This window comes from Phaethon lepturus, unplaced genomic scaffold (assembly GCF_000687285.1).
Source record: "Phaethon lepturus isolate BGI_N335 unplaced genomic scaffold, ASM68728v1 scaffold20866, whole genome shotgun sequence".
NCBI classification, from domain to species: Eukaryota; Metazoa; Chordata; class Aves; order Phaethontiformes; family Phaethontidae; genus Phaethon; species Phaethon lepturus.
In genome coordinates, this window is record NW_010545841.1 from 55,651 (window position 1) to 82,196 (window position 26,546).

The window sequence follows — 26,546 nt, forward strand, 5'->3', positions numbered from 1 at the left end:
CAGGAGTCTTTGCATGTAACTTACTTAAAGTATTTTTATTGACAGGTTTTTTACAAGCATTTGCTTATTAGTTCACCAAAATAAAGCATATAGCATACAGTGCTTTCACACCTTTAGGAGATAAATAAATGTACCTTGACTTCTTTAATGCATTGATAGCTTAACATAATACAAAGTTTTTTCTTCATTGATGATAATTTTAAATACAGCTTGCTTGCCTTTTGTTTTTTAAAACAAACTTTTATCTTGTTACCTACTATACGCTTCCCCTGTTAACTTATAGAAGTTTAAACAATAACTGGGAAACTGCGGTGATATTTATTGCTAGAGATAAAAAGTTTCTCTATTAGGATGAAACCTGTATATCAAGTTATCAACTGGTAAATTAAAAAAAAAAACAACCCTAAATGTACGCTGTCAATTGACCTGATAGAGAAAAACTTTAAAGAACAACAAATATTTAACCTTCACCTCCAATTTGTGTGTAGAATTTAAAAAAAAAATCAAATTTTCATATTTCCACACTGATTGGTATACATGTTAATTATAGTATTTTTCTGATTTTCATTTAGAATTTACAATAAACTTGTTTGCAATTACAGATAAATAGAGGTATAAAGACAAAATCTCATACTGCATTTCTCTTGAAGTTACCAACTATGTTAAATGTGTAATTTAAGATCATAAACACAATCCCATACAACTTGATCAGCTATCATAGGACTAGCTTCATGTGCTCAGTTTCATGCTGCATAGTTGAGAAAGGAAGAAATTAGGTGGCACTTAGTATCATCTTTAATGGCACTTCTTTCAGCAAAGGATAGTATGCATTGGTATTACTAGCCAGGGTTACTCTTCAAAACAGTATTTTAATATATGCATGAAAAATACATAGAACACAAAATAAAGCAAGAATTCCTATGTTGTGTTTCAGGCTTTAGCTAACGGTACAAGGATCATCATTGCTTGCTTTCACTTCCCCTTCCAGCAGTAAAGTGATCACAGCCTTACTCAAGTAGCTGCATGTTCCTTTTTTTCCAATTGGGTGGGTGTTGTAGAAAGCAGTCATGTCATTCTGCAGGAGAGAGAAAAGATGTTGCCATTAATGTTGATTATGTAAAGCAGCCCAACAGAGGCAAACAAGAGGAACATCACAAGTATGTTAGAAATGCAGATGCATTTTTCAGACTCTAAAGCTATAGTGTAATTCTACTCAATTTTCAGAAATAGCCCACATATGCTTACCTGAACATGTGGAAAACAGATTAGTAAAGCACAGTGCATGTATTTCTTTACGAATTTTCCAATTCTGTACAGATACCACCACCTTAATTTTTTTTTTTGATGTAACAGGTGTCAGAACAACTGCCCTCTTAAAACATGCAGCAAGATGATAACAATGTAGTAACTTACAGTGCTATCACAGTATGTTTGTGAGCCAGGTCTGTAGGTGTATATGTAGCGACACTGACAAAATACTTCTTTGGGAAATACCTTTTTTTTTTTTTTTTTTTTAAATCGAAGAACCAAACCACAGGTAGCCCATGAACTAATTCATTAATCAGATCAACAAAATAGGTTTCCTTCACTGCACAGTTAATGATGTCAAAACATCTGCTTAATCTCAAATTATATATTGGCTGCTGTAGTAAAGGTTCAACTCTAATTCAGGAAACTGGTTACTTTTATTAAATCAAGGGCAGAGATTGTGTGGTGAAAATACTAGATTTCTGTAGTTTTAGGGTGTGTTTGAAATTGCTGGAGTAATTTTGACATAAAATTACACAACAGTAATTTTGATATAAAAGTACTTTGGACATTTATTACATGTTAACAGGGAATTAAGAAAGTTCAAAATATTTGCAAGTCAGTTTAATGGAAGAGCATAGCTCAGCCAAATTCGGAGTTCTTTTAGCAGTGTTTGTTAGGAAAACTTAAGACAGAATATCATCAGAACAATCTTAAATAGGCTACAATTAACTGCCAGCAGGCATATACCTGGGAATATGGGAAAGTCTGGTTCCAGAAGATTGTAATGTAAGGAGTTGGGCTTGCTTTCTAAGAGGCAGAAAGGCCTCATTCTAAGTAGATCTGGGCTTGGGAAAAAAATCCATTGCTTTAATGGAGGCTAGGGCAGCACTAATAAAAATTTTTCTTTCTGTTTATAGCCATTGGGGATTTCCAACTTGTCACAAAAGTCAGTAGCACATTCAAGATACTGTGCAGAGCTGGCACTTAATAGCTGTTTGTGTGGATGATACAGATCAGACAAAAGTCTGATTTTGCTATGGCTGCAACCACAGGGTCATTACCTTCCAAAACTGGCAGGCCAAAAGAATCATTATTTCAAGAAAATTGTGTCCTTTTAAAAACAAAGGTGTTGTGCAAGGTGATATGTGGTATTTCAAATACTTTCAAATCTTATAACAAAAGGTAGTGGCAAAAAAGTGAACCTCGAAATTCTTGAAAGAATTCTTAAGGAGCATATCCTTCCTCATCTTTTAAAGGAGCTAAACAGAGCAACAGGAAGTGCTGTTGCATATCAATATGTTATGAATCAATAAATTATTCAGAGCTAGCACAGATATCTCCGAATATATTGTGTACAATAAAATGCCAGACGGAGCAAGGAAGATCATCCTCGGTAGCACAGGGACTTGTCCCAGTGCTTTACTCCTATTTCCTGCTTCAACCAGTTCAATGAACCTGGCTTTATTACAAAATGTCACAGCTTTGAGGCACCAAAACTTGTAGCGAGACTATTTAGAGGTCTTTTAAGCTTAAAACCTAAAATCCTAGTGAAGTAAACCTTAAAAGCCACTTCATGATCAAGTTTTATTTATTTGGATTTTAAGCCTTAGAGATTAAAAGCTTGCTAGGTCATGAACACAACTCTAGTACAAAAAATCAGTAGCTAGGAACAGTTTTGCATTTCATGTTCTTACCTTAGTATTGTCAATATTGGTTCTTTCGGTTACTAAATTTGTCTTAGTATCTGTGTACATAATATCCTAAATTCACAATTCCTTGCTGGGCTTCAGTTTTTTCTTTTCTTTTTTGTTGTTCTTAACTCTTCTCTGTCCTAGTGTCCCCCCCCAAATTAATTCTTTCCCCTTTAATGAGTATTACAGCTTTACCCAGACTCTCACCTCAGAGCGATGTAACATTGTGAGTGTTCTCCTTACCACACCAGTTTGAATTTGCAATTCAGCAATAGAATAAGTGTGCATCTTTTATCTCTGCTTACAGGCTCTTGGCAGACTTATGCAGCACTTCAGTATATTCATTTCTTATTTGTGTTCCATTCTGAACTCCTATCAACTGTGGTTTTTTTATTCTGAACTGGAAAGAATTAACACTTGTAACAAACTTCACTCAGAATGGTGAATTCTAGAAAACTAGTATTTTACTCACTTGTTTTTCAGCTCCCTTTGAACTGCTGTGATCTTTCTGAAAGTCATGAAATGCTTCTTGCACCACTTTGTCCAAGTCCACTTTGTCCTGGAACTCTAGCTCAGGATTTCTCTCCAAAATAACAGATATAACCATCAACAACTAGAAGGCAGAAAAAGACTGTAAGACTTCAGATTTTATTTTTTTAAAATTCAGGTTACATAAAAGCACTGTTATAGTTACATATGCCTCTTTCAAGCAGGAAGCCATTTAATAATGGCACAGATAATAGATTTCTGACTTTGATAAAAGAATCACTGAAAAAGCAGGCTCTTGTGAAAGGTTACAATTCCTGGTGACTGTCTAGTTAAGGGCACTGCATAAATGATTGACATTAACATCTAACTTTGCTGGGAGCCAGGGAAGGTATTTTCCAGTTTATTCTGTTCACTGTGTAGCTGGACCAGTGGTGGTGCTCAGCCAATGGAAAAGCAGCAAACAGTGAGCCTCAGCATTTGATGTTTTGAGGCATAATCAGATATGGTGTAATTGTATAATCATGCTATGACAAAATTTATAAAAAACAGTCAATAGACACCAATAAAAAGTTTCAGTTCAAGAGAATTTACATTCCTTATATATGAAAGAGGTTTAAAATAGGAAGGTGAACATGATGAGTGGCCTGCCATAATAACTACAAGTGGGTTCTAGAGTCTATATTGGTCATTTTGGGTTTTGTTAGTTGTGTTATCTTTTAGCAAAAATCGAGGATGTTCCAGCAAGCAGCATATGACCAGTAGTAGTTAGCCAGAAGCGAGATGGATTTATTTTACTGTGGAGGAAGTTTTTTTTACTCGCAAGCACCAGAGGCATATACTTGGGAACTAACAGTGAAGGCTGCTGACAGCACAGATGTCAAGTTACCAAGGGTACACATGCTCTTGATCTGTTCAAAAAGTAAACATGTGCAGTAGTGGGGAAGGAGTTTAAATAGCCTCTTGCTTTACTGTTAGGTATGGGAACATAAGGAAACTGGAAAGCATAAGAAAACATAAGGAAAGCTACTTTGGAATTATTATTCTTCAGTAGTTGTCACCTCCTGTGACCTAATTGTATTGGCACTGTCATTAACATTTATCTATTTGCTAAAGGGGAAGAACATCAAGAAAGTAGTCTATTCTGAACATGTTAACAGGAACCTGTTCAATCATACAAAATCTATGAAGAAACCACCAAAGCAAGTGTTTATATTTAAAATGTTATTTCTTCAAATATTTGAGCCTTGGATTTTTTTTTCTTTTAAGCTGTAACATACTCATGTTCATTTTAAAATTTCATTCATTGTAGGCCACAGACCTCTACAATAATTTGCCTGTATTCCGGCTGGTCGATATTTTGCAGCATATCTTCTACTAGAAGGGAAAAATTCATTTCATACATCGTCATATCCGATAAGGTTGGTTGCTGAAAAACAAATAATACTTTCACTGAAAGATCATTTGCATTTAATCAAAATGACCCCCAGGGTAGAGATTATTTGCTTGTTGAATAAATAATACTCAACTAAGAAATACAACCACTGTAGGATCAAAAAGGGAGCAGATTTCGGAGTCCATGCCTTGAAAAGGGTCTTCTAGACTTACGCTTTTATAAATGTGTTTTAATAGAAATAACTGACTTCTGTTCTAATCTAATTGTATTGTATTCAGAACCAAAAAGAAAACTTGAAAATAATTAAAAAACAAAACAAAACAAAACCAGGAACAGATTACCTTAAGTAATACATTATGGCATAAAATAGACATTAATGATAAAGTAATTCATGATTAACAGCCAGGTAGAGCAGAAATAACTGCGCATCTCCGCCAGTTTTACCTGTGGTAAAAATTTCCCTGCCACTATTAAACCATTAGGGGTTCTCTCCAAGATCTGCCACACCCGATCATAGAATCCAGCAGGCGTTCGATTGAGAGAACCATCTATCTGTCTTCGGTTTAGCCAGCCTCTGTGGATAAAGAAATTGAGAACAGGAAGTCAAAAACCGTTACAGATGCAGAACCAAGCCATGTTCAAAGGTGTAGGCCAGTAGGGTAAGCAGTGACATCAAATACGTATTAATGATGCATATACAGTATAGGTTGTGCTTTCTGGTAAGTTACGCTCTAAAGGAAAGAAAATTAAGATGCTCAGCATGTAGAGGTTAGAATGTTATGTGTGTGTTTGTGCCTAATGTCACTGCAGGAAAAGAATTAACTGTGAAATCTATCCAGTGCAGTACAGCAACAGTAGTAGGCTGAATTCATCATGTCTGATAAATTTAAGTCACCATCAGCTAAAACATACAGAAAACAGAAGTCACTGTGTGACACCTATGAGAGTCAAATTTATACATGCTGGAAAAACACAGTATTAACTATAGTATTTAAATTTGTTTTATCATACTACAATAGGCAAACCAATTCATTATATAAATACAGCCCAATGAAATTCCGCATCTATAAAATACAAAATGCAACAAATAATGGATTAAAACCACCTATCATTCTAATTTAAATACCCCATTAGCATGCCTGATGAAATAAAAGAGATCTTACATTGAAAAACCTTATCCTTAAATGCTGGAGGAATGGTGAGAATTCCTTCTGAGATAAGTCCTGAAAAGTGAAATCTAATTCAGACAACTCCATATGTGTTCTTACACTTTTCTTCAGTTTCTTACTGTAGCTCCCAGCTACACTAGAAGATCAAGCAAAGACAGTGTTGTTTTGTTTTGTTTTTTTTAAAAGAAGCAGGGGGGGAGTTTCACTGAGTGGTGGATCTTCTGAACAGGTTTGAGCTGTAGGTAATTGGGATATGCCTTATGAGAACAAAGGAGATATTTAAAGTTAAGGCTTTAAAGCACTTGTGATACAATAGCTGCCACTGACTTACTATTGGCTTCTAATTATTCTACCACTGCCAGGATCAAGCCAATATGCAGTGGGTTTTCTCCTGTAGAACTGTATTGGATTAACATGACAAATTAAGAAAAAAGGTCTCATAAATCACTTCTCAATAAAACATCTAACTGCCAAAAACTTGTGCCTGCTATGACCATTCGATCTCATTCTCTGCACAGCTTTGTCTTTGGACTAGGACAAAAAAAACATTTATGAAAAGAAAAAGACAAGTTGTGATAGGAATAAAAGGTTGTTTTCTTAATACACAGAAAGAAGCATTTGAAGATGTCAAAATACTCCAACCTCTCTGAATTACTATGGTAAGGAAGAGAGTCCTGTAAATTGTATGAGCAAAATGTGTTTTCTAACTGTTAGGACCATTAAAAGAAGAATGCTCCATTTTAAAAAGTCTACTCGCAGTCTTGTCACCTACATAAATAGGTCAAAAAGAGTAGCTGTGGAAGTCTGCACTCTGTTGGCAAGATACAGATAGATAGGTACCTATATGGTATCATATCCTGGAGCCCAGTGTAAGAGGTAGGAAAATTGCAAAAATTTTACCCTCCATGAAAACTTGGAGAGACTGTTAGGGAGGGAAATATACTGCTAGCCCTTAATGCATGACGAATTAATTGGCAGCGATATATGGTATCACAGTAGGGAGAGATTTCTTCTAAAAATCACAACAGTAGGAAAAACTGTCACAGGAAGAAAATGCAAGAAGACAGCGTTCTGTACTTCCTGGCAGGAAGAGAACTTTTAAAAACAAGTCACTAATGGGTAAGGAAAAATGAGCTAGGAGTACTGTGCAGGAAAAAGTTAAAAGATCGGAAGTTTTGAAGGATATGCTGACTAGCTTTTTTACTCTGATAACCCCCCAAAAGGAATCTTGGTCATCAGAAAATCAGCCAGAGGGCTCTTTGCTGACGCAACTATGATATGTTAAAGGAATCAAAACCAGAAGGCGCTGTCAAGCAAGATGGTGCTTGAATTACTTACTGTGATTGACCAAATTGTTTTCTCAGGAGCATAATATTTAATGGAAAATGCTGCAAAGAGAAACCTAGGGTTGTTCTGCTAAGGTTTTAGAGGAATAATGTCAGTGTCAACATAAGTAGAGACAGGAACTAACAGCACGTATTAACAACCACAACAAAGACACTGAAAAGCATGTGGGAGATATCGAATACATAGTCAGTGGGACTGAGAGATTCTACGTCATATAAATTAGGTAAGAGAAAGCTGACACCGATTTAAGGAGCTTGTTTCTCTGGCATTATAGAGCAGGGGGAAAAAAAAAATAGAATGTGTTTTGAATTAAGCAGGAACAGAAGTAGTATGATGTGGTGTATTTCCTCTTTGTTGAGAGGAAAGGCCATCATCCATTCAGTCAAGGACTATGGAATATATCAGCCGTATTATTTGCCCGAGTTTAATCTAACTTAACTAGAAGTAAAAGCTACAGGAGGACTTTTGACTTTACTCTTACCAAGATAGTTTAAGTGGAAATACTGCAATTTAAACTTTTGTCTTGCACACTTTATATCAAGATGAATGCTCTTTTTGGCAACTGGTTACAGCCTGGAGAAAAGATTACAAGAATCACACAGCACAGCTACCTCTTGAGAATTCCAGAGACCATCTGTTGTTAATTCATATAATAATCTAGAAGGAAGAGGGCACTGAACAGCAGACAAACTGTTCTTGCAAGTTACTTAAGGAGACTGTATCGAGTAATTGTTTGGCTCCTTTCCCCACATCAAAGAATGTAATGCTTCACATTCCTGCCAAAGTACGTGAAGTAGAGTAGTAGAGATTACTGCTATAAAGTAACTCTTCCACAGAGATAAAGCTGAAAAGGGAAGCTGCAATATAAAAGAAACAATTGTAGAACCTGGACACAGGTGAAAGAATGAAAAAGTGCATTTTTGCTACCTTTCCTTAAGTAAGTACATTACTGATTGCAAATGTCTGGTGATTTCAGATGTATACGAAGTATTTCAGAAACGAAAATTACTTGAACGGCCCATTATGAATGAAAATAGATGCCACAAGCCCACATATCTCATTACCTCCCCTGCTGCTGTGGCTGAAGAATATCCAGCAGAAGCTGCTTCACTTCACTAGGGGACATCTGGTATAAGTCCTTGGCTGGCATATCCCCAGCACGGATCTTCAGTTCATACTTCATAGCATGGATAATCCACCTGAAGTAAAGGGAGGAATACATTTATTAATTTAATACAAAGTTTCCAAAGATGAAAAATTAGTCTAATAAAATAGCTCATAAGAATTCCACATGATGCTGCTATTTGGCTGTCTGGACATGCATAAAATATCCGCTACTCTTACCATGTTACGGAATTTACTCAGATTTTCTGTGTGTCTGCAATATGATACAAACTGAAAGGGATAATGCATAAATTTTAACAAGTGGGTTGTACAGCATGTTTTTCATAGGGAAGATATATTTGACTACATATTCCCCTATATCCCACGTTCATCAAGACAAACGTTTACCTGCCTTGTGATGTTAAATTCCTACTCAAAAGTATGCTCTGACAGTATATGCATTTTGCTGATGAGTTTAAAAAAGCCACATAAAAATGAAATTATTTTACATCTAAAAAGACTTCAGGGCTTATTTATAGTTTTAGCCTTTGAAATTCCTTTTTGCAGTCTATCACACTTTTTTTCTTCTGCTACTCCCTTCTGAAAAGTTTTGATTAAATAAAAATACAGCAACAGTGAAGATTTTTCAGACTTAGGTATCAGAGAGGCAGAACTTTGCAAGTTCTTAAGTCACAATCTTTTCTGAAGAATTCTTGGTAACTACACAGAATTCTGAGATGTTAGGCCAACTGATTCAATGTTGCTTTAAATTTGAGGCTTCTAGGACCGTTCTTGAAGGTGCAAGAGACAAGAGAATATTGGGCAACATGGACATACTACATTATCCAGAACACACTATTTTAGTGGGTGAATAGTGCCCTTCATGTTGTTGCTAAGTTTAACAAACACAGCTGGCGTAGGAATAATTTCTTTTTTCACTATGACTCAAATATATCTGTGTGCAAGTGATTCACTGGTATTTTCTCTTTGCAGTGGCCTACAAAACATAGCAAAGTCAAGAGTGGACCTTCCTACTGAACTCTTCACTGGTAAGAGGTGGGCAGAAGTCAGTTGGTTGGAGGTTTTTACAGTAATAGGGCTGTCAGGAACTTGATCTATTTCAACATGAAACCCTGAAAACAAATCAATAACAAGACACTAAATCAAATCATTATCAAACTGGAATGGTGTTTCTGCAGGAAGGTTAATTTTGCTCACTGAAGTGGGTGATAACGCTGAAATAAAGGAAATTGAATCTCTAGCATTAACCTTGGAAGAAAGAAAAAAAAAACTGAAAAAAGGATTAGCTACAGAGGATGAGGAAGGGGAGGAAAGAGGAGTAACATGGATCTGTAGAAGGTACAAAAAAGGTATTTAAGTGCAAAAGGATAGATGTACCTGCAGTTAAATTTGGTACAGGTGATTTGAAAAGGTTTTGGTTTTATAACTGCTGGAATGTACTACTAAAGGGAAAGCATGAATCTGGTGTACTAGAAAAAAGACTGCTGGTGTCTACCTCCAGTGCCGAAACACTCTTTTCTGTGTGAAAAAACATGGAAGATGGAACATTTAAGTTCTCATTTTAAAGCATGCTCACTGATTCTGTAAATCCCAGTCAGTAGCACCTGGCCTCTTCAAAGAAGTGCTTATTCAAATGCATCTGTCGCTTCCTAAATGTGAAAAAATAATTAATTTCTGTAGATAGCAAAGTAAATGCAGCCGCCATGAAATATGATAGACTGCACAGACTATTTGTAGGTCACCTTATCAAAGAACTTAATAGAAGAATCCGGTAGGTAAACGATGTTTTAAACTTGATTCATGTTTGCACTTCCTAAGATACGTATAGCTTAGTCTAACATACTTGGTATAGAATTGGACAACTATGTAGCTGATGAACATTCAAGAAGTGTTGTGTGTGTCTGCAACAGGGCTGCTATCAGTTGGGGGGGTGTTTTGGGGCTTTTTGAAGAACAAAAAGACATTTTTAGCAACATGACCTTATAGGACAAGTCAGGTTTTTCTTTACCACAGCTGTTAAGTACTTTTGTGTAGAGAATTGCTCTTGAACAATGTCTTTGTTACGCCAGATACCAGATACTCAGATTCACTGAGTATCAGAAGTATACCTTGGTGCCCCAAAATATTTTAGGAAAAGCTGTAATGGTAAATAGATTTGAGCTGCAGAGGGCTTTTATTACCTAAAGTCCCCATTACAGACAACATTCTAAAAGAACAAGCTATCTTTTTAGGCCGATTATTGTGCTGAAACTCTGAATAGTTTAAGTACTTCGAAACACTGTTCACAGGGAATTTGTTGCTGATTATTGTCAGACTCCTAAGACTGGTTTAGAGAAGGCTATATTATGAGCGCAGCATCTTACTAGAAACCAGAGAATGCAACTAGAAGCATGTGTTGACTTGGAGAATTGTGTGGTTTCAGAAGAGAAGAAAATTCATGCTGCATCCTTCCCAGCTTATGGCGTTTATGCAGTCTCTCCCCTTTGCCCCAAATCTACATGACATAGGTGACTGCTGAAGTGAGCAAAGAGCTTTTAAAGGCCTCATCCAGGAGCCTTAATCCTGGACTGCCCTTTTCCTTCCATCTTCCTCAAGTCCTGGCAGTCTCTGACAGTGAAAGCTCTTGCTGCCCTCTCTATCCTCCCTGCCAGCTCAGAACAGCCCTTGCCTCTGGCCCTGTCCCTCTAACCTGCCTGATAGGCGGGCAGGCAGCAGCACACCCTGTGTGCATCTGCCTTACCTGTGGGGCCTGTAAAGGAAGAACCAGCATTCTGTTTGGTGCAATCCATTATGCTTCTAGGACTCTGTCCACATCACCCGTTTACCAGTAATGAAATTCGTGCTAATTACCAGCCTTAAGCATGCACAGCACACCTGTGCCTAGCACACGATAAAAAGACTGCTGTAGAGATGCCTTGCTGCCCGTGCACAGAGTGTGAACTGTGAGCAGACGTTCTTTCCACTCTGCAACTGGGAAACTCTGGATGGCACCCAGTGTGCTCTGTGTCTGCTGCCAGGTAGGGATCTGTCTCAGGAGCCCCACCAATACACTTGAGTGCATACTTCATGTGTGGGTATGAGGCCAGTTGCAATATAAAACCGAACCCACTGCCTTGCTAATGGAGACTCACTGTGTCTCTGCTGGTGCTACGCACAGACCAGCCAGCTGGTCACGGCCTCTGTGGCCATGGGTGAGCCAGGCAGAACGTCCTGCCTGTTGGCTGCCAGCAGGACAGGGTGAGTGGGAGGCAGCACGTGTGCCATTGCTCATTTGCTATACGGAATGCATCTAACCCAGCTACACTGTTTTTGGGTTTAAAGCCCCAACATGAGAGGGATCCAGCTTTGAAAAATTCCTATAGTTCAATGTATTAGCTGTAGGAACGCTTCATATGGGCTATTACAAGGACTGCCCCTCCTCCACTCTACACTGTTGACTGGCAAATTTGAGATTAGTTGTGTACCCATTTTTGGCACACTAATTTAAAGCAGGCTTCCTAGAAATGTAAAACTGAAGCATACAAGTTTTGCTGCATCATCTTATACAAACATTTTTGCAATGTAGTAACAGTCTCTGAAGCGCGTACATTCCCCTGCAATACTAGCAGTAAGAACATCAATAGATACTTTACTGACCCAATCCGTATCTTCAGCATGCCACTGAAAAGTTCAGGTGAATTTGAGATGATCCAGCCAATATGTATGACAAGTTCCTGCTTAACTACAGCTTCTCTTTCATCTTGTAAATGACATTTTTCATAGATGATGTTCTTAATCACTGCTGGGGATAAGGGATTAGAAATAACTTCTTCCTCTTGGCCAAAAGCTCCAAGTGTCACCTACGGTATATTGAAAACAATTCAGAAGCTATGGACAGGAATAAAAGCACAGCAGAAGCAATGCAGAAACAATGCTTCATGAACTCTGCTTTTCTTGTTAAAATGCCACAATAAAAATAATTTTACATCAATGACTGATGCTTGTTAATACCGTTAGTTGGATGCTGTTAAAATAACAACATTCACTAAAGACCACGTTTTACAAATGAAACCACTGCTTTGGTTTCAAAACTGCCTGTACTTGTGACTGTACACTAGGTTTAGATAGTCTTTGCTTTCTGACATTTCACCTGTGGAGCTCACTTGAAATTCAGAATTAAATTCATAGTTTTGTTTTCTTATTTCTAACAGCATCCTGAAAGCTAGCAGCTTTCATTTTAAGAAAATACATTGCTGGCACTGGATTGTTTAACCACAAAAAATTATTTTTTTATTAAAATTCTGATTTCCTTTTAATCTTCTGTCAGTAAAACAGAGCAACATTATTTTTTCTCTTGTAATATAGATCATTATTGGAAAGGGATCAGTAAAGGCAGGTTAGGTTAAAAAGTTGAAAATAAACAGCTACAAATCATGCCGCATGCAGATGCAGCTTCCTCTATAGCTTTGTAGCGCCAGAAGCACATACCCAGACTTTAGTCTGGAGTAAGACAAAGACGCCCTGTCATAATAGCTAAGTATACACAGATATTATATTATTATAGGTAAGTATATACTTATTTTAATACAAAAATACATAATATTCAATTACTATCATTTCAAAACAGCTCTTCAGGAACTTTATTAAAATTATTGTGCTGGGAGGAAAGAAAAAGTCCTCAGGAAAGGAAGACAACACTTTGATGATTAAACTTTGTTTGGAGCAGAAAACTAAAACCCTGAAAGACTTTCTGCTCAACTGCTACTCGTCTGTGGTCTTACGCTCAGTTACAGAGAGAGTGGCTACATCTTCATTAGGGCTATATTACTTGACTCCATCTATTTTTGTGGCGTAAGAGGGCATATATATAAAATCTAAGGAGTTATGTAAATCATGCCTCTTCCCTTCTTATCTAGACACTGAACTGTCTTCCCAGAATTGTCCTGTCATTAAAGTAAATTTATTAGCCTATAGTATATGCAGGTATTCAATACATCTTTATTTTCTCTGGATTTTGCTTCTTCAGTATGGATTTTTTTAAGCCATTTGGTACTTTTAAAAGAAGCAGAGGCCTTCAAAATTAAAAAGCCCATTTATTTAGTTTCTCTGTTATCATTCCTTAATGCATTTCTGAGGAGTAAAGACTTACCTGCTTGCCCTGAACTAAAACATTAGTAATAGATGGTGCAAGGCTGTCCACTAGTTTACCTAAAAGACTTGCTGCGAAGCGCACAACAGACCTGAGGGCAGAAAACAGAGCAAACCCACTACATATCAAAGCTAGTTTAATGAATTCATATATAAGTTTGAAGTCTGCCACAGCAGAGATGCCAAAATTAACTCAGTAAATACATACATTAGTTATAAAGTGGAATTTGGATCAGATTTTATGTAATCTATGGATTTTCATTTTTTAGTCTAGATAGTGGCTAAGGTATCAAAAATAAATTTAGTTAGAACTCATTAAACTACCAGCTCCATAAGAAGCTTGTCGCTTTTTTCTCAGCAGCATCTTGAAAACAGACTAGGTAAGAGATGCCACCTTCTCTTCTGTGACATTTTCATTATTTTGCAAGATAACCTTGGTAATTTTTTAAGTCTACTTAAGGAAGAGTTAGAAAGATTTTGCAGAGGAAGTACAACACGTAACACCAAGGTTTTGATTTGTTTTCCATGCTGAGATAATATTTTGCATCTGTATTGTGAAAAGAAGAGACTTGTGTAAACTGCTAGGTTAAAAACTAGCTGTAACTTCTAAGAAAAACATTTTTTCATATATCCAGTTGATGGTTAAAGATATAAATACTTTTAATAATAATTTCCTGACAAAATACAAACTTCAACCTGTACTTGAGCTTTTCTAGCACAGACTTTGAGGCTACTAAGAATCATTTATCCACAAAGATAATGAAGTGAGTTGTAATAGTCTATATAGTGTTAGTAAAAAATTCAAACAGTTGATGTCGATTCCTGTGAAAACTGCTACGCACTTCTTAAGATCAAGAGCAAAGCATTTAAAAAATGCATTAGCTGATACTATCAAAATGCAAATAAGCGAAGAAAAAAAAAAAAGTCTCACGGAGCTCCATTTCAGACCTCTGGGCACGTTACCTGCTTCCCATGTACCAGTAAAGTAGTAATATGTGGGGTTATAGAAGAAGAAAATTTCTGTGCAAATGCAGCACTGTAGCGCAACACCAACCTATATGTATGTCACATGGCAATCATGGAAAAGAAATGAAAAACAGTTTACATACTTTGTTTCTAAAAATCCTCTGGTTTTTACTCTTTACAAAAAATACCACCAAGGTATTTTGGTTCTAACTTCTTATTGGCAAAGGCCTATTTAACTGTATGAACCGACTAAAATGAAAAATGAAAAACAGTTTTTATATTTACAGAGTGAGAGAATAGAATTCAGGACAGGCTCAACTCATTTCTTTGATAAAAAGAAATGAAATCTCTACTGAGCTTCAGGGCAAAGAAATTAATCAACAACATGTCAATACCAATCTACTTGCTGAAACCTTTCAAAGTTATTGTGACAAAGTCAGGCTCAAAGTAAATTATTTCAGGGCAATAAACAAACTGCATAAGTGTATCAGCTTAACCGATCTATATTTGATCACCAGCCTTGCTACAGAAAGCTATTGATAATATTTTATCATGCCCTGTAAGAAGTAAGAATGTTAGTATTCTTTTCCTGTTATTTGAATTCAGTGAGAACTGTACATCGGCAATAGCACTCACAGCAAAACCAGCTTAATACTCTTATGTTTCAGAAAAAAGGGGTAAGAAAATAGTAATTCTTTTTTTTTTTTAAAGCATTGTAGACCAGATCTTCAGCTGCAATGAACCAACACAATTTTGTCAGTAAAGCTTTTTCTTCCCCCCGCCCCGCCTCCTTTAGGTGCGTAAGGATCAAGCTTTACTCTCTATAAACACGTTAAGGGAAAAAAAGTGGTGTAAACCAAAAGGAACATGATATACGTATACAAACCAGAGCTTTTTGCTGCCAGCTCGTCTATAGATTCTTTCAATATGCTCAGCAACAGTACCTAAAAGCATTTAAAAAACAAAAAACAAAACACAAGAAAAAAAGATGTACAGGTTTTCATTTAAAAGCAGTAAGGTAAATTTGATGATATCAGTTAATTCTGAATCAGCTTTAGTAAAGCACTTACCTATTGTGCTTAGCATCTAAAATTTAGATGCCATCAAGTCCCCTATCGTTGAGTTGTATGTTGTTGTGCAAGAAGCCAAACCAAATTTCAGCTAAATTTGCTGCGTATGCTATAATGAGACTTACGATATCACCTATTGTTGCAATATATTGGGGAAAATTAATCTACGTACAGATTTGGCCTATAAAGGTATATCCCCATCATAAGGTACATCCTCAAACTGCAGATCATCTTTTGGATACAGCATGTAGATACTCTCTCCACTGCCTTGCCTCATCGTTGAACTAAAACCTACAGGAAGCAGCAGGGAAGGCTTATGCTCGACAGTGTCATTCACGGAAGGGATGCTGGGGTTGGACAAAGTTTGTAATAGCTGATACCCAAATTTGTATATGAACAATACATCACCAGGTTAATCATGTGGGATGCCAGTCTTCCATTTTGCAGGAATTTGGGCGAGTGTGAAAGGGAGGGTCTTTCACTGCTTTGCCGCTCTGCCCTGAATAACCACAATAAGGTTACCACAATGATACCCAGGTGACTATGTGAGCTAGCTTTGGTCATCGGGTGCATTACAGCACTCCTATCAGTGTTGCAAAGTACAACAGGGGATATTGGACGATACATAAGACATTATGTCACTGCTTTACTACTCTCCCTCTCCAAGCTGACTTTCTGTATGCTAGAACCAAAGAACATTTTGTGAAGTGTTGGCATATTAAACTAGCATCGTGCTGTACAGACATGACCTAAAAAAGAGAGGGGAGGAAGTGGGAAGAGCACTACTGCTAAGTCAAAGTAGGTAGTCCAGGATTCAGAGAAGGCATGAAGTACATTAATCAGAACAACAGATACCCTTTTTTTGTCAGCTTGTAGTTGATCATAGCGCATCAACTTGCTATGCTGACATCTCTTCAATTGTGCAGGGGTCAAGTGGGGACCACTCATTATGTAAAAGGTAAAAATGGTGACAAACATTCCATTATTTAGACCTCATTTAGTTTATAGATTTTGAACGCTCAGATGCAATGGCAGTGTTTTTTGTGTCAGGCACTTAACTGGTGAACAGTAAGTTCATCTATAACAACAGTGGTAGTGGAAGCTGACTCACAAAATCATAGCCTCTGCCTGTCAGCTGGAACACCCAAGGTTCTTCAGCTTTTATTTTTAGATTTATGTTTATCGATTGTGTGATCATTTAATGTCAGTCTCAGTAATCTCCAGTTGTAGGAGGACAGGAACTTTAGTCAGTGACTCAGACTGTTTAATGCAAGGTGCATATTAAAAAGGTTATCATCTGCAGTTTCATATTGGATGGCACAAAAAGATCTATATGAGTTAGCTCTGAACAGTCGGAGGCACGACAGTACTTCTTTGACCTAAATGGTTTAAGAGAGTTTTTAAGTTGGTCATCATGATCTAACGGTCAAAAGCGACTTCTGCTGGTTGCTGACAGAGGTCAGGAAGTCTGCCTCAAGTTGCTTCCATAGCAAAGGAGGACACAACCTACAAAGAACTAAGAAAGGCTGCTGAGGCTCTCAGAGCCTGACAACAGTATGGGTAACGGTGGCGAAAAGGCCTCCTGCTTCAGAGGCACGCACAGATTCCGACTGTGACTTTGGATTCACATTGTATTTCAGCAATGCACTGGGTATCAGCCAATGAATTCTATACCACTTTACATAGTATTGCTATATTAAAAATGTAATGGACAACAGATATAATGTATATGTATGCCAAAATGACAACTCTTCATCACAAGGACATCAGCTGTCCTCTCTCAAAATTATGAAGCAGGGCTTGTAACATGAGGTGGTAAGTTACAACACTGCTTGAGGAGTAAGTAAGAGAATATGATTTGATCTTAACATTCTTCTTTTTCTGAGGAGTCTTCGTATATACACAGGCAGCTAATAAGCAGTCTTTGGCAAAAAAACACCAAACCACCAAACCTTGCAGCACAACAGCCACAAGCCTTAGTAGCCTCTTCTGAATTATTTTACATTAATTTGAACCCTATGCTCTAATACAAAGCCATAATACAAAATTAGAGTAGAGCAAGATTCACGGATGTACCAAATTAGTCCGATTACATAAAAGTAAAATAAAGATTCCATATAAAGCTTCACATATTTCACACTAAATGTTAGAGACAAACTTGTCTTCAGTTTTCTATACAAGGTCAAATGCCCTATTTTTTAATATCTATGTGTTCAAAATTAGAAGCAGATACAGCATCTGCCTACAATCTAAAAGAGAGTTATAGATTTAGCAGCTCATTCCCCACCACACTATGAATTTGCATGTCCCATTTAATGCAGAAATTGCTTTAAATGGCAAAGAAAATAGCTACACAACTGCCTGCACACATGGCCATTATTCACGTCCATTACAACTAAACGTACAGCTGCTTTCTGAAATGCTCAGAATAGTCAAAAGAAAGCAGCTCTTACCTTCCTTGGTGATAAAATTCGGTCCTTCCCTTTTAAGCAATATACTCGAGAGTAATGCTTGACTTGCCAGGCAATTGCAGTCCTTAAAAAAAGCCAGCAACAACATAACTACAAATAGCCTTCAGATTTTCAGTGAAGCAAAACCAGAACAGCTATTAAAAATTTCAAGTGAAAAAAGAGCCTCTTTTGGCTTAATAAAAAAAAGAAAAAAAGTAGTCAAGAAATCTAATTTTTAAGGAGCCTTCACAGCTGCTTCACACCCTATGTATCCTTTTCACTGCTGCTTGCAGAGGCTTCTCCAGGGTTCAGATTAAGTTGTAATAATTTGGCCTCAGATGGTTCCTGATTTTCTGCTCTTGGGTCCTGTCATTTCCAGCAGAAATACTTGTCACGACATAGGGAACCAAGCAGAATACTTGGTGTGTTCCTGTTGAGCAGTGGCTTTAGAAACAGTCACTGGTAGTTTTCTGCTAGAGGGAAAAAATCAGCCAGATTGGAACTTTCCCTTGGTATCGTTAAGAAGTTACCAGTCTATCAGAATGAACACCAGCTGTTGAAGTCTTCTGAATTTTAGTCTAGCAATAAAATATCTGTTTGTACTTTTTAGATGGTCATTTATTACCAGGAGAAGATTTGGGTAGCTGAAGCCAGCAATTGCAGCATGAAGGGCCGGAAAGTTCTGTGAAGATGAAGGACTGTCAAGAGGAAGATTCCCTGAATATGAAGAGGAACATAGACTCATAGGATCATTTAGGTTGGAAAAGACCTTTAAGATCATTGAGTCAGCCATTTTATCTTACTAGCTAGATCATTAACATTGAACCATGACATTAATCATGTTGATCTAAGCAGATCAACAGATCTAAGTAGGCTGCTGTTAAAAAGAATACCAGCACACAATCACACTGTATTTTTATCAAGTTCTCTTACATTAAGTTTCTGTAGGATCTCATATGTTGACTTGTTTTTCCAGTCATTAATATTTACATCTGGTTGCTGCTCAAGTTCAGATGCATTTGGAGTACTAGACTGTCTCTTGACTTTTGAGTGTTTTGGAAGATCCAACTCCTCCAAACTCTTAAATACAGGAGCCCTGAAAAATAATATTTAATTTCTTCATAGTTCAGAAAATATTTTCATTATCGAATACTTCATCGTTATTATTTACACATAGCCTTACTCTTCTGTTTCAGTGATTCTTAGGAAGTCAAGTTGTTCAACAACTGCTCCAGATATTAATGTCTGAAATGAAAATTTGAAAAAAAAAAAATAAAAATGCAGAAATGTACATAACTATGTAGTTGTCTTTTTATCTCAGTATATTGCTGGTGGTTTCCACTGAGATAGTTTCTTTACAGTTCCAAGTATTTTTACACTCAAAGAGTATTCTTCCTCTTTCTTAAGCTCTCTCGAGACAGCGCAAGTCTCTTGAGGCTGCTGTCTCTTTTTTGCTGGCACTCTGCTGTTCTTTTGCCTGCAACATACGGCTTAATCAAGCAATGTGTCCTGCCCTGCCCTGCCCCCCCCAGGTCTGATGAAAACCCCTGAGTCCCCTGCATTCCTGAGTCCTGCAGGATACCCGTGCTCTGGATCATAATGCTCCTTATTTCAGGGATCTCCAAAGGTTGGTGGTTTTCCTGCCAGTCCCAGTGATGTTACAGGAAAACACAACATAACAGCGTTTCACCACTTCCTTAATCCAAGCATGGCTGCCCTAAGTTTGCACATCAAATGCAGCTATGAAATATTCTGTCTCAATGTTACTTACCTGAAATTCAATGTTGCATTTATCTGATGCAGTCCTCACAATTCATTCACTCCAAATTTATATGAATTCCCTATTTCTATACTGCCAGAGGAAATATGTTGTGCTACAGCATTTTCAAGACTGCTTTTTGATGGTTCTTATTAGTGTATTGTGAACTTCTAAATTCCATTTTCATTGTACACAAGTTGCAGGTAAAATACTGATCTGTTATACTGTGAGATGACTGAATATAAGAAAACCTGGGTTGCTTTTATTGCTAGTCTCATTCATTCTTTGACTTGCATATCTGCTTGAACACAGGATGACAACAAAGGTGAAATATCAGAAGAGAGATACAAGTCTAAGTACACATTTTTAAGTGAAATGAGATTTTGTAGATTTCACCAAAAAACAGAGCATTCCCACAATGAGCGACACACATTCTATCTCTAGGCATGTTTACACATACGCATCTAAATGAAGCAGCTGAATGCAATCCAAAAAATTCAATATATATTTTGTTGGAATAGATGAATTATTTAAGAAAGCACCATGAATTAGACAGGTCCTTTGTTCTTTTCCGAAATCCTCCCGCATAATGAGACAAGACTGTTTCCAAAACGTGACAACTGTGAAGTAAGATTCAGGGACTATATTTAAACTGATGGAGAAAGTGTACCACATTCCACCAGGAAAGGCACTGATCACCAACATCTACCCTTGGCCTGAAAGCCAAATAAACATTTGTTTTTATTTTTACCATGTATTGTTTTTAATGGATAACAAATAAAGCAAACACTGATGACTGTCAACATCTTAAACACTTCAATAATTATTAAAAAGAAAAATCTTTCCAGGTGGTGACTGAGTGTAGAAGGGGAAGTTCACTCCCTGATGACTGTTGAACACTGGCTTTAGAAACAGTCACTGGTAGTTTTCTGCTAGAAGGAAAAAACCAGCCAGATTGGAACTTCCCCTTGGTATCGTTAAGAAGTTACCAGTCTATCAGAGTAAGCATAGTGCAGTGCTTAAAATAAGGACACGTTATGTAGATTGAGAAACTTTTTGCCTGGTAATATGCCAGTTTAATAAAATGTAAGCCAAGAACGTCCTTGCAGTTAAATTAAAAAAAAAAAAAGACACACACCCCCCTCCCCCTCCAAAAACACAAACCACGACTGTAGAGAAACGCAAGGTTTTCCATGGACAGCAACGGCATTTGGTGTAGAAGTTGATGGTAACAGGAGAGGCTACATGACCTACATATGACCAGTAGAAATACCCTTGTAATCCTCCAAGTAGTATGTATCTTAAACGACTACAGCTATGAATAGGTGATTTAAAAATTACCCAGCTCTTTGACAAATTCATGACTTTCTAGGGAACAAGAAATCATAACTGTGTCTTTGGTCTTCTCTCTTACGAAAAGAGGGGTCCTTCAGTAGGTGTAAACTAAGATTAACTAGCACCTACAAGTATCTAAACCAGCACCTGACTCGGTAATTTTCAAGTTTTAATGAAATAACGTTCTTGCTTTGAGATCAATTCAAACAGCAAAGATGTTAAAACTAGATTGTAGTTCTTCTAAGAATTTTAATACATGTGAAGCAACTTTTTCTTCCCCCAGGTTGTTGATTATCTCGTCAAAAGCAATCCCTGAGTGCTTGACATGGTAGATTTGTCCTGCGGTGGTAATTTCACAAGATTGCTAAACATAAAAAAACCCCTTCTCCCTTCTGAAAATCCTCGATGAAGATTATCACTTTCAAAAGACTCATCAAAAGGAATTAAAACAACAACATGTTACTTTTGAGATAAAACAAAAACTGTACCAAATGTCTTGGGTCTTGACTCCTTAATTTTATGATAATAAATAAAAGACTTTCAAGTCACGTGAAAAACACAGGTGGGAAGAATGCACATACCAGTAGTAGGAGGTAAGAACACAACGTTCAGGAAACACAGCATACCTGTACTCTGTCAACGTGAACTTTCACTCCTCCAACAATTCCCTTTCGAAAGGCTGCCAGCATATCTAGTATTGGATTGAATCTGCTCCCTCTGAAATTTGAAACAGAACTCCGTTAACCTTGCAGTTAGGTAAACGCCACATGGCAAATGATTATTTTATCTTTCTCTACCTTATATTGTCTTCACGGATAAGTACGACAAACAGTGGACGACCATGCATTTTCCAGTACTGCTTAATGAACTGCAGTGCATTCTAGATCAGAAATAATACATTAGTCACAAAAAAATTAAAAAAAAAAAAAAAAAAAAAACCAAAAAACACCCCACACAAGCACAAGCTACCAGAATACACAGTACAAGATACTAGAAGAGCTACCTTAAAATAACAGTGCTGAAAAACCCAACAGATCAAAAAAACAGCTAACAAACCACTAACAGGTTTCTTCAAAGAACAGAAGCTGCTTTCAAGCACTATTTCACAAGTTTTCTGAAAATATTCCTAGCGTATCTATTGATCGCTGGCTCGACCACTCAGCAGAGCGCGGTGCACTGGCCTACCTGTGCCGACGCAGTACGCGTGTGTGGGAACGCAGGGCTTGAGCCGCAGCCGCTAGCGCGAACAGCCGCTGCCAGCTGCTATGCACTGCATGCAGCCGCTCGAGCAGAGGGGACTGGGCAGGTAGGCTTTGCGCGGCTGCCTGCCTGGAAGTGAGGGGAGGAGGCAATTTTTTGTATTTGTGGAAAGTCAAGTACTATTTCCTCCGGGTGAGGCTTTCATATTTCCCTTAAGCGGACCAGTCTCGTTCCTCTTTTCAGGCAAGAATGTTTGTTTTCCCAAAGAAACAAACGACAATTTGCTTGCTGCACTACAGCATTCCCAACCACTTCGGGTGAGTTTTTTTGTCAGGTAGAGATACTCACTAGAACCCCCACCGGGCTGATGGGATATTCATCTTAATACACTTTCCAGCATAAACTGAGTTTATTTTAGAAGAATACACACTACACAGCGTTCCCTGTTCAGCCTCCTATTTTATCCAACTTCACCATTTCTTCTTCTACAGACTCTATTTCTGTCAGTTTCTTAAAGGAAAAGTTACAGATAAATACCTTAATGTCATCAATCAACATCATAACATCCTGAGACATGTAGAAATCACTTAGATCAAAAATGATAGAGTAGCAAACTACAGTCTTTCCCAGGATTCGATAAATCTGTTGAGAGAAAAAGCTTCCATTAATCTTTTCCATAAAGTATTTGAAGCACTAAAGTAGCAGAAAAGGAAAAAAAGTATGTTGAAACTATTACATTAATAATCAATTTAAGATAAAAATCTATAAATCTATTTTTAGGTACTCTTTCATTAGATATGCAGATCTACATTCTACTTCAGTTAACGCAGTTCACTTCTCCACCATTCAGCCTGTTTTGGCCAAGTACTGCTGTAACTGGATGTCTAGGAGACATACAACAGTTTAGTAGTAAGACTGAGCACGCACATGCATAATAGCAAAACACATTACAAGGACTTCAAAATAAGATACATGCATAAAATAAAATTACATTTCAATTCTATTTAAAGTAATTCAGAGGCTAATTCAATGTTTATCTGAAATGTATATCAATAACAAAACCATTTCTGGCAACAACCTTTGATGTTCCAAGGCATCCTATAGGCCTGTCTGGTCTTCCAGATAATCCCAATTTGTCATTGACTCCCAAATGGAAGTAAGCCTGTGAGAAAGAATCATGAAAACTGAGCGAAAGCTAGATCCAAGCCTTTCTTATGCCCCTGCTTAGAAAACATAGAAAGCTGTATGCATTTTGCTCTCATTAGAAGACAAGATTCAGAAAATGCGGTCATTATTTCTATTGGGTTCCCACCCACCCCACGTTTGTTTTTTGAAACATACATCTATATATCAACAATCAATAAAATGAAAGCACACTAGATTTGGTAAATGTACCATTCAAAGACCGCAATTAATTCTTTTGCTAACAACAGGTATCTTTACAGCAAAGAGAAATCAACTATTTAATTGAAGCAAGAAACACAAGATGCAAGAAGACAAGACACAAGCAGTCTGCTCCCTGACTTCATTCCACTGTAACGCACATCACTTCTGGTGGACGTGATGTGGTCTAACAGTCCACATCTGTGCAGATGTGGTCTAACAGTTCCCCTTCCCTCCTTCTAATAATAATTTTGGGAGGATGAAGGACTTCACCTTAATCATGAAGAGATGATTATTAACTTAATAATGAATGAAGTTAATGAATATTAACTCTTAAAATAGAGTTAATATTGGTTTACATAAAAAAGAGATGTCTTCCTTAAGGGGAAGCAGGAGCGCGGGGTAGGATCCTGGTTAGGACACACAGGTGCAACTTCGGGTTTGGGCAATGCACTAGAGTCCTGCCTATCTCCATAGTTTCAAAATTCAACTAAAACTTACTGCTTCCTATATTAGGTCTTACTCCTATTATTTTTCTAATCTATGTAATTAAAATATTTTTAAATTCTTCTAATTGCTCATTGAGACATATTTTCTAAAGGATCGTTTGCATTTATTGCCTGGGCAATTTTGCCTTCTGCAATGCTTTTCCTATCTGGCTACAAAGGTAAAAGAGTAATATAGGAACTCTTTAAAGATCTTTATTCTAATTTTAGTAAAGGCCTGCATCAAAAACAGAAGCAAGAGGAAATTACCACATCATTCATTGCTTGATTCATATTTGATGTAAATTATGCATACCACTATTACTGCAATTGATAAAATTTTGTAAAACTTGCATATTAAAGAAATATTCTTCATTTATTACAGTGTATGACAATAAAACCATTAAAAAAAAAACCAAACAACTAAGCTGTGAACAAGACAGTATAAACGTTTCTATTAAACCAGACTGAAAGGTAAAATTTTTTCCTTATTTGGGCTGTTTTAGGTAAGGAACCCACCATTACTAAAACTTCAGAACATTCAGAATTCAGAACATTGTCCTAAGCTCCATCATTTTTTATGTTCTAGGAAGATAATTCAGAAGCAAATAAAAGTGAACATTTGAACAAACATTACACTCAGTAGCTTTTTACTGCTGCCAGCTTTGGGCCTTCCTGATACTGCCTATGTTTCTGCATTAATACCAAGAACTAGATATAAAATAAACAAAATTACCTGTATCACCTGTTCATCTAGACTAAGTAACCATATCCAAGTGGGAAAGGAATGGAGACATCAAAACATTAACAGCGTTAAATAACCCATCTATGCATAAAAAACCCAAAAGAACATTGAACCCCTTTTTATAGTAAGTAAGAGAGACTAGAAGAATGGCAGTAGACATAATTTAACACTAAAAGGACCTTTGTTTTGCTAGAATGTAAAACATCAGATGTTTTCTTAACAAAAATAGAATTCCAGCAGTATTGTAATATTGTCTCTTCCTTTGAAGACTCTTTAGCTTGAGGCCTCATATTGTTCTACAGTCTACTAGAAGATGAAACTGCTTTAGTAGGAGCTTTCCACCTTGTTCTGTTACAAAGTGGCAGCTCAGATTCAGCACCAGAGTCTGTGAACAAAGCTACAGTTCCGTGCAAGTCCGGCTGCTTCAGGCAGGGTTTTTTGGGATTACAATGCCCTTCAGTTCTGGAATATTGAAGCTGCTAATAGCAAGAAACGGCAGTGAAAGCAGACAGGGCTGGTGGGTTGAGTTCAGAGAGAGAATCAAACTAGCACGGTCTTTCACACCATCTGTTTCCGTGTTCTTTTATGTGTTACCAGCCTATGCCTATGGAGTATTCCCCTGTACTATACTTCCACTACATATACACTTCCCTCCCTATATATTGCATGTATCTTATCCCATTTTCTCATCTTCCTCTTCTCCCTCTTTTCACCCCCTCCCCAACTTTGTGGATCTGTTTATATGACCCCCAGTCCTACCTTCAATCCCTAATTTTCCTGAATCAATGTCTTTCCCTCATCCATTTGTTTCTTTTTACACTACTACTTTGGACACGTGCCTGTTTATAAGTCTCGAGGTTTAAAGTGTTACCATGTGCCACTAGACCAGTTGAAAAGTTTCTAATTAAACACTGCTGAGAATTGACAGCATCGGAACAGCAAATAGTGAGACCCATCTTCTCATGGGTCACCCTCTTTTCCTAAATATACAGGTAATTGTTCCAGCATTAGCATCCCCTCCCCACAAAGGATGGCAAATACTACCAGGGTTATTTTGATTGCTTGCTTTTTGGTTTGCATTGGGTTTTTTGCATAAGCCCAGAGATCAAACCTCAGTTCTCATAATGCCCCGAACACTTTCACTGAGGTGCATCAGAGAAGAGGTAAACAGGCACCCTGTGTTCATATAGATTTTTATTAGGGCATTTGACAAGTTTACCTATACTTGCTGATCAACGCAGTTATCATCAGAGCAGCATTTGTCATAGTTTCTTAAATATATTTCCAGGACAAACAGCAGTGGATAGCCTGAAGCACATAATCGATGTAGCCAAAGTTACTTTATATATAAAGTACTGAAAATGAGCGAATAAAAAAGAGGCCGTGGCAGTGCTAAGAGATGCTGAACTGGAGCGCTACGGCCTGTAGATGCCACTCATCATCTTCGACTGCTGGCTTCACCTGGAGTTGACAGCTACCTGAACAGATGCATCTAAGCTGGCATCATCAGTGCAGCTCAGTACAGATGAGGGCAAAAAGGGCCAGCTTTTTAAGGGAAAGA

At 37.4% G+C, this 26,546-nt stretch overlaps 1 protein-coding gene across 1 annotated transcript in view; it reads right to left on the reverse strand.

Annotated features, from left to right (window-relative positions):
- Nucleotides 1-453: 453 nt before the first annotated feature.
- Nucleotides 454-26,546, reverse strand: part of PHKB (phosphorylase kinase, beta) — a gene marked incomplete at its 5' end in the record, with an annotated part of 46,611 nt that continues 20,518 nt past the window's right edge. Inside the window, 15 exons of the mRNA XM_010289100.1 lie at nucleotides 454-1,075; nucleotides 3,415-3,555; nucleotides 4,750-4,857; nucleotides 5,269-5,398; nucleotides 8,405-8,539; nucleotides 12,102-12,304; nucleotides 13,594-13,684; nucleotides 15,445-15,502; nucleotides 18,082-18,163; nucleotides 19,012-19,174; nucleotides 19,262-19,323; nucleotides 21,799-21,889; nucleotides 21,970-22,052; nucleotides 22,910-23,014; nucleotides 23,451-23,534. Of these exons, the coding sequence (XP_010287402.1) occupies nucleotides 938-1,075; nucleotides 3,415-3,555; nucleotides 4,750-4,857; nucleotides 5,269-5,398; nucleotides 8,405-8,539; nucleotides 12,102-12,304; nucleotides 13,594-13,684; nucleotides 15,445-15,502; nucleotides 18,082-18,163; nucleotides 19,012-19,174; nucleotides 19,262-19,323; nucleotides 21,799-21,889; nucleotides 21,970-22,052; nucleotides 22,910-23,014; nucleotides 23,451-23,534 (1,674 nt within the window). The remainder of the gene's footprint in view (nucleotides 1,076-3,414; nucleotides 3,556-4,749; nucleotides 4,858-5,268; nucleotides 5,399-8,404; nucleotides 8,540-12,101; nucleotides 12,305-13,593; nucleotides 13,685-15,444; nucleotides 15,503-18,081; nucleotides 18,164-19,011; nucleotides 19,175-19,261; nucleotides 19,324-21,798; nucleotides 21,890-21,969; nucleotides 22,053-22,909; nucleotides 23,015-23,450; nucleotides 23,535-26,546) is intronic.